An 8,614-nucleotide genomic window follows, 5' to 3' on the forward strand; every position below is an offset into this window, starting at 1 on the left:
AACCGCATCAACCCGGTGAGTGAACAGCAATATGAAAACGGCTTCGCGAGACTAATGATGAGCATATAGACAACAGAGAGAGAATTAAATTCAACGCTTTTATTTCCAACATGCGCTCATTCATGGCTGCATATTATTTAATTCAGGCAAAGTTACGTCTTTATTGGGACAGGACTTGACGGATTATCTTACGTGACTCCGTGAGTTGGTCTCTATTTCTTAGAGCCAAGCTGCATAAACTACATATCAGGCATTTATATAATGCATCTAATTTGTGCATAAATGGCTGTTATGTTAAATAAAGTTTACTAACTATAGCAACTATATCAAGTACCTGCACGCCGTTGTTGTTGTCTCTCTCCCCTCAGACGCGCTGCAATGGCGATCCTGCGCGCAATTCTCAAAACGTCCACAAGATGGCGGCGTTTTTCGGTGAATCCGATATTACAAAACCGATATCCGATTATGGTAAAATGCTTAAATATCGGGAAAAATATCGATAGTTAAATGGGTCGTTGAAGGACAGCAATAAACATTAAGCAGATAAATTATAAGGAAGAGCGCAAAGTCCTATGGATAGGCAAAAATTCCTGCAGGGTACTGCTTTTTTACTGTGTTGAGGAAGTGTAGGTCACTCAGGAAGAGTGTAGTGGAGTCTGTTTTAAAGTATGTTTTAATGTATGTGTCTGTGTCTGTGTCTGTGTGAATGACTATGGTTGTATGAAAACAATAAAAGACCATGTATAAATTATAAATTCATAGTATAAATTCACTTTATAATATATTAAAAATGTGCACACTCATGTGATATAATTAATACTAGGCTTAAAAGTGCATGGTACAGAAGAAAATAGGAGAAAGTGGTTAAAAGAAGAAGTTGGGGAGAATATATAGTAAGTTAAATTCTTGCATAAATATATATATCGAGCTTTAAATATAGGATTGTCATATTATTGGAAAAATTATGGCAGTCACTCTGGTGGAAATATTAGTAGTAAAATATCCATTGTGTAAAGAACTGGTAGACAAGCTCTCAAACAAATGGCAGCAGAGAATTAAAAATATGATGACAAAATGGCCAAAGGAAGGGACATTTGATGTAGCATTGTGCGAGGAAATGGAAACTCATAAAAAAATCATAAAACTAAAGGAAATAGTAAAAAAAAAGAGAAGAGAGGTAAAAAGGGAAAAAGAGAAAGAAGTGCTAGCCTTGTTCAAAAAGGAAGGAGAAGACTCATTGAAAAGTATAAAACAGGCAAGAAAAATACTAAAAGAAGCAGACAAAGCGACAAAGAAAAAAGAAGAGTTGTTTTCTAAACCACCCCCATATCTGCCCCCAGAGGGACAGTTCCCAATACTTAAGGGTACTGTAGAAGTGTCTGGAGAAATGCAAATGGAAGGACAAGTAGAATTGGAAGAAAAACAAAAAGAACCAGATGTAAGACCAAAGAGGCGACAGAATAAAAAGAGTGAGGGCTATTTACCTTTAGATTGTTATAAACAGGCACACATAGCATTAAAAATGATGAAAGCAAACTATGAAGGAAAAACAGGAAATATATCCCCTGGGCCTCACAGGACCTTGAGCGGCTGGTCACTCGCCTCCCAGACATCCATGAGGGGGCTGGGAAGTGGATTAAGGTGTTTGAAGAAGAAACTATGGGCAAACTTTTAGCTGTGGGAGACATTAAAGCACTGCTGGCGAAGATTATAGGAGGGGTAAAGATGGAAGAAATTCTTCAAGCATCCAATCTGGACAGAGCTGTGGACTCTCACTACATGGATGGAACTGTTTTTGATGCATTCCATCCAGCAGTGTGGCAGGCACTGCGTGCTGAGTACCCGATCAGACTGGACCCTAAATCATTAAAGGGAGAACAGCTGAGGGAAACAGAAAATCCAACCACATATGTCCAGAGACAGCTGAAAAGATGGAAGCAAGAAACTGAAGGGAATCCAGAAGGAGACCCATTAATGGCAATATTGTTTAGAAATGCTGTGATAGATGCCATGCCACAAGCTGTAAAGAGCAGGCTGGAGGACGTGGTTGGCTTAAACTCTAAAACACACAAAGAGTTCTGTGAGAGTTGTCACACGGAGAGTTGGCAGCAGCCCACCCGGGGTCCATTACAGCGCCCAGTAAACCCTTGGGGAGGTCCAAATCAAGGATATTAGGGGTGCCCAGAGAGTCATATTGGGGAGAGTCAGCTTCCAATTTTAACAACTAAAGCTGATCAAGAACCTATTACGCAAATTGAAATAGAGGGAAAGACAAAACCAATGATGGTAGACACAGAAGCTGTTTATACTTGTGTGAATTCAAATTATGCCTCACATCTCCCCTTGTCTGGAAAATTCGCAAAGACAATAGGATTCTCGGGACAAACGCAGCTAATTCCAATGACAGCTCCAGTGTGTCTACAAACCAAAAATAAAAGTGTAACCATACCCATTCTTGTATCAAATCAGACTCCTGTTAATTTGTTAGGGAGCATGAAAAAGGCAGAACAAAGCAAATGGGAACCAACACAACATCCGTTGATTTTTCATTCAAGTGACAAAAAATACATCAACATTTTGTGTGCAACCAGTTTGATGGGAATTCCTCAGGAAGTAGTTATCAGTCAAAAGAAACTGACACAGATGACTACAACATCCGAATTGATAAACAATACTGAGACTGAACTATTTAAGGTAGTAGAGCGGCAGGTACCAACTGAACTATGGTCTCAAGATGACTCAGATGTAGGATTGATCAAATCAGCAAACCCAGTGACAGCCAGTACCAGAAGGACCATTTAAGCATCTGGTAATGGATTATGTGGATATGATAAAGCGAGTACAAGGCAAAAGGTACATGCTGGTGATCAAAGACAGATTTAGCAGATGGGTGGCGGCAGTACCATCAGCAGATCAGGGAGCAGGAACAGTAATTACATTTCTAACAAAGAGAAGTAATTCCTAGATTTGGAATACCATCAGAAATAAGCTCAGATAATGGATCAGCATTCATACAAAAAATGGAAAAACAAGTACTGCAACAATTGAGAATAAAGCAGAGACTAGGGTGTGTCTACCATCCACAATCACAAGGGATGGTAGAGAAATTAAATGGAACCCTCAAGGCCAAACTAGTGTTGCTTTCGTCAACGAAAATTATGACTAAATATTGTCGTCAACGAACCTTTATCACGTGATGAAAACGAGATGAGACGCAACGTAAATGCTGGTCATGTGACGATGACTATAATTAAATGTATAATGCAATATTGTTGACTCAAGTGTGGGGGGAGAGGTTTGGTCCTGCTGCTCCACCAGAGTGTTGTTGCATAATCTAGTCATTAGTGATAAAACTGTGTGACATAATTTAGTCACTAGGTAGTAATAACTAATGAGACTAAATTATTAAACTGCACTCTGGGTAAAGACAAGTAAAGGTGAGACTTAGTAAGTATCAACTATGCTATTTGTTGTGATGTTACATGTTTTATGTCTTGAATTTTTATTTCTGTTGTATACTACATAACTGTGACAACCACAGGCAAGCGCTGAATCAATTGCACGCTCATGCTTATAACATTGTTTTTTTATCTTAAATGAGGGATTAGGGAGACGGATCTTTTACTCCCTCCTAGTCAAGTGTGGGGGGAGAGGTTTGGTCCTGCTGCTCTCCACGCCTAGAGAAAAAAAATTATATAAGAGGATACAGAAAAAAATTCGAGAGATTGCTCTGCAGAGTTCTCTCAGGTTTTATTGTCTCTGAAAATAAAATCTCTTCTGGCATCAAAACCCCAAGACTCTGAGAAAGATTCTTCACAGCAGCGGCAGAAGCCACCACAGTAATTACATGATAAATTTAATATAAAGTGTAACACTTTCTTTACCAAAAAGTGCTGTTAGTCCTGTTACACATTTGTACTTTCATTACCAAAAAGTGTTGTTACCAATGTCTTGTTACACATTTGTACTTACACATACCATTCAGTGTGTTGATACATATTTGTAGTTACACAAACATTAGAGCTGTAGATACTATGTACCAATGTGTACTTACACTGTGGTTACATACTATGTACACATCTAGTTACTATGTAAGTACACAGGTATTAGGGACACAATATAAAGTGGGACCAAAATTTTTATTAGATAAGACTCAGATACTTCAGAAATATTAAAAACAGTAAGATCATTATTTGGTGATATAATATCCTTACTTCTTACACTAAAACCTTGTATTAAATCTTGAACTGAATCTACAGAATAAAAAATTATTAAATACTCTAGCAATTTGATGGTTATTTTTAATTAAATTTCCCTGAACATGTATTTCAATAACTTTATCTCAGTTTTTACTATTTTTCTTTCATACTCTATTGATATTCTCCCAAACTTCTCTACTAGCATCTACTAGCCCTTAGCATCATTTATACGATCAATAAAAAATTTTGCTTTCGCTTTTCTCAATTCCTTTACAACTTTATTACATAAGTATTGAAATGTCCTTCAATGAGTGAAACCTGATTTGAGCGCTATTTTCAAAGCATGGTCCCTCCGTCTAATTAACTTCCATAATTAATTTAACCAAGGCAAATTTAATTTTTACTCAATTCACCTTTAATCTTATTAATTGTGACCATTAAACACTCAGAAGCAGCTTCTAAATTATCTGTAGACAGAATCTCATTCCAATGTAGTTTTTAAAATTTCTCTTCAAATTCATTTTTAAATCTATTCTGTATAATATTTAGCATATTTTCTTTGTCTTTGGTTTTCATACTAACCTTGCTACTAAAGAAATGTGCTACACTACTACCTTCAGTAAATTATTTTCCCTACAAGAACTCTGGTCATGCTTACTTAATTTATGTATTAGAGAAATATAATATTTTGACAAGCCACCCAAATGATTGCTCAGTCAAATACAGGAAAATCTAAAATTAAGGACAGCACAATGTGTTGTTTATAATATCATGTGACAGTTGCGTATAAAGATAATTTGCTTCATTTTATATTTGTGTAACTCCTTACAGTTTTAAAGGAGAATTATGTTACATTTATGACTTATTATTATGATCTTCCATGTTTTCTGCATCTAACAACAGTTCAGTAAAATGTTATATGGTTGTTTTTTTTTTAAGATTCCTCATAATGATTGGAGTGACACGGTCACCACTGTCACCGCTGAACCAGGTATGCACAAGCGTAATTAACTCAAGATTTTTAACAATATTAATTAACAAGATTTACTGTGTCCATTGTAAAAGACAGTAAGTAGTGGAAAGCTACAATAATGAGTCTGACAAAAATACAGACAATTCTGCCAGAGCAAAAGGCAAAGTAGAGGAAAACAAAAGTGTTCTAACCTCCATCTAGACTGCGTGAAAGAAGGTATCTCTTGCTAGTGGATCGTTCAAAGTGGGGAGCGGGCCGATCAATCAGAGCGCTGGCTTGCCGTGTCTGGGCCTGAGTCCTTCCACTGTATCTGAACTTTGAACCCATCACCAGAAAGCCCTTTGGTGGTGGCTCAGAAGACACTAGCCTAAAACAGACCAATACAGGAAAATGTTATTGGTTTACTGATATTAACTTCATTAATAATCTGCATCAGAAAGTACTGAAAAGACAACCCCCTGTAATAATAAAAAGCTACAGTGGTTGATGGGTAATTAGTCAAAACAACCCACCACCAAGTCTCTATGGTATTCTGGTCTTTATAATAACATACCTGGAGCAACAGAGGATATGCCAACAGAGACCTTCAAACTCACATTCATCAATCTTAATCTTAATCATACCTAAACTTTCTCATATATTTAAAAAGGGCAGTATGACTATCAAGACATAGCCACACTAGACTTTGTTCTCCATTGATTCCATTTAAATGTCATGCAAACGTGGGAAACCGGAAACAAAACATATTCAATAGTGTAACAGCTTCAGGCATTAGGAGGATGTTCAAACACAAAGGACTGAAAGTCATTAAAGCTAAATTCATAGCACAATGGTGACCCAAAGTTTGTCACTAAGAAAAATAAAATAATTAACATGAACATGACTACAATGTTGATAACAAAATGAGAAAAATCAAATTAGTCCAGATAGTTTACCTGAAAAAGGTGTGGTGTTCGATGCAAACTTTCCATAGCCTCTTGGCGCCTCTGTGGTTAGAAAGCTTGAAACCAATGGTGCTCTCAAATTGCTCATACTGTTGTGTAAAAGAAGGGGAAGAACACATCAGATAGTTCCCTGTCACAATCTGGTCACTTTCGACTGTTTTAAGTGGTACCAGAATCCTGAAACCTATGTTTTTGTATTTTGTTTTTGTGTCTGGGTGAGCACACAGATTGAGGTAATTCTCCTTGGCTGTATGTTCTCCTGTCCCTTTTGTGTTAGGAGTGTAGGGTCTGGATCCTGACACTTCTGTCTGTTTCATTTACAGTGTCAGGATCCAGGTGCTCATTCCTCATGTTGTGTCTTTTGTTGTGAGCACATAGCACTGGTTGTTGGTTTCTTTTTCATGTGCTCTTGCCTGTCTGGCATGTGTGTTTGAGTACATGGCTTATGATTGTGTTTGTTTGTCATTAATTCATGTCATGTTTGGTGTGAACACTTGACTTCTGTCATGTTTGTTTCTATTAACCATGTGCTCTTCTATCTCATGTCTTGTCCTTGCCGTTTTGTTATCTTGTTATTAGTTAATTTGCCCCACCTGCTATCCCTCGATTTTCTTTTCATTTGCTGCCCCATTTAACTTCCCTCTGTTCTGTGTGAGTTCTTGTATAACTTTAAGTGCCTTTTGCTGGGCAGACACTGCACAATTTTAGCCCCAATCATGTAGTGTGTGTTATCAAAGACGCATTCTGAGAGAAGCGGTGATGTGTCACCGATTCTCATGTGACATTTAGCAATCTAAATATCTGGACCTGTCGGCGACTCAGAGTCCTGCAGTGTGAAATGTGTTTTGACTGAAAATGACACAGGCGATGACCTAAAGTGAATGAGAGAGCATGATACAGGGCAAGGGAAAGTTCAGGGGGTGGAGTCACAGATCTGCAACAAAACATCAGCATGCATGGTTTCTGCAAGCAACCTTCTCTTCATATTCTTCTTTTTTTTTTTCTTGTTCACTGCAAACTAGAATACAGACAACTTGGATTGCAAGCTTCTTGCAGGCTACAATTTCTAACAGGAAGAAATCCATTTTCACGCAAGAGCTCACTTGTTATTTCCTGCATCACTTCTCACATGTGTTTGGTTGTGAAATGTAAGATGTTTGTAGGCCAGATGAAGTTGTCAGCGATTCTTCCTATTGAAAAGTTGTGTAATGTGTTACCCCCTGTCATGTAGTTTGCACACAACAGCATCTAGTTGGTGCCTCAGACAGTTGTGTAGTGTGAAAATCATGTAGTGTATTCCCAGCACTAGTGGTCCTGTCTGTTTATCTGCCTTGGGCTTCTCTGCCCTAGTCAGCCAGCCAATAACTGATTGTCCTCTGTCTGCTGGGACTATGTTTTTAACGTGTTAAACGTGTAAAAAAAAATCACTATTTTATTAAACACGGAGGAAACACTAGGAGATAACTTCTAGGAATATGCTCAACACAACCATTTAAATACAATTAAACTAAAGTGTAAACGAAGACAGACAGAGTCTAATGGAGAATTCAGGGTTTAAATGCATGGATGAAACAATGGGACTAATGAGATAATTAGTTAACACCAGGTGAATGGAATGACTAATGAAAACAGAATCAGAAGGAATCAACAAGAAACTAGGTCAAATGATAAGGCAGACAGACAGACAAAGCATACATGTTACAATACACCCCCTCCCAAAAGAGGGTCGAGGGAGGGAGGAGCCATGGTGTTGACATGGTATATGACACCCTGGGGATTAGCGATGGAGATGGAGCCACTGGATGTGGAGACCCAGGTGGAGCCGAGCAGATGGAGAGCTAGGGTGTCACCAGAGGTCCAGAGAGCCAAAGCGGAGCTAAGGGCTCCTGCGAGCACGCCAGAGACGGGGACCCCGAAGACTGTGGCGGAGCCGGAGTGATTGAGGACAAAGGTGGAGCCGGAGGGAAGGAGGAGTCAGATGGAGCCTGAGGGATGGAGGGATGAGGTGAAGCCGGAGAAGTGGAATCCCGTAGCGGATGAGGGTCGACGACTGACCAAGGCAGAGCTGGAGGGACAAGGGAGCCCGGTGGAGCCAGTGGGATGACGGGCCACAGTGGAGATGAGGAAGCAAGGAGCCAAGGTGGAGCTGATGGGTTGGAGGGCTGAGGTGAAGTCCAGGACTTGGAGGCTGGAGGCGGAGACAGACTGATTTCAAATCTCCCTTTTCTGTCAAAAATACTAGAAAAGGCAGTATCCTCTCAGCTATGTTCCTTCTTAGAGAGAAGTGATATCTGTGAGGATTTCCAGTCAGGATTTAGACCATATCATGGTACTGGCACAGCTCTCATCAGAGTTACAAATGACCTGCTCTTATCATCCGATCGTGGTTGTATTTCTCCGTTAGTGCTACTGGATCTAAGTGCTGCGTTTGACACTATTGACCACAACATTCTTTTGAGTAGACTACAAAATTATGTTGGCATTAGTGGAATTGCATT

The 8,614-nt window shown here is 39.0% G+C and overlaps 1 protein-coding gene across 2 annotated transcripts in view; it reads right to left on the reverse strand.

Annotated features, from left to right (window-relative positions):
• Nucleotides 1-5,311: 5,311 nt before the first annotated feature.
• The window catches only part of LOC107718694 (band 4.1-like protein 1), a 107,027-nt gene continuing 103,724 nt past the window's right edge, over nucleotides 5,312-8,614 (reverse strand). The window contains exons 11-12 of one of the 2 annotated variants that reach the window (XM_016525885.1): nucleotides 6,108-6,205; nucleotides 5,312-5,539 (exon numbers count right to left, since the gene is read on the reverse strand). In XM_016525885.1, the coding sequence (XP_016381371.1) occupies nucleotides 5,359-5,539; nucleotides 6,108-6,205 (279 nt within the window). In that variant the 3' untranslated portion in view covers nucleotides 5,312-5,358. The remainder of the gene's footprint in view (nucleotides 5,540-6,107; nucleotides 6,206-8,614) is intronic. The other variant, XM_016525884.1, reaches the window with a different exon arrangement.

Source organism: Sinocyclocheilus rhinocerous, unplaced genomic scaffold (assembly GCF_001515625.1).
Source record: "Sinocyclocheilus rhinocerous isolate Xijiao unplaced genomic scaffold, SAMN03320098_v1.1 scaffold2348, whole genome shotgun sequence".
Lineage (NCBI taxonomy): Eukaryota > Metazoa > Chordata > Actinopteri > Cypriniformes > Cyprinidae > Sinocyclocheilus > Sinocyclocheilus rhinocerous.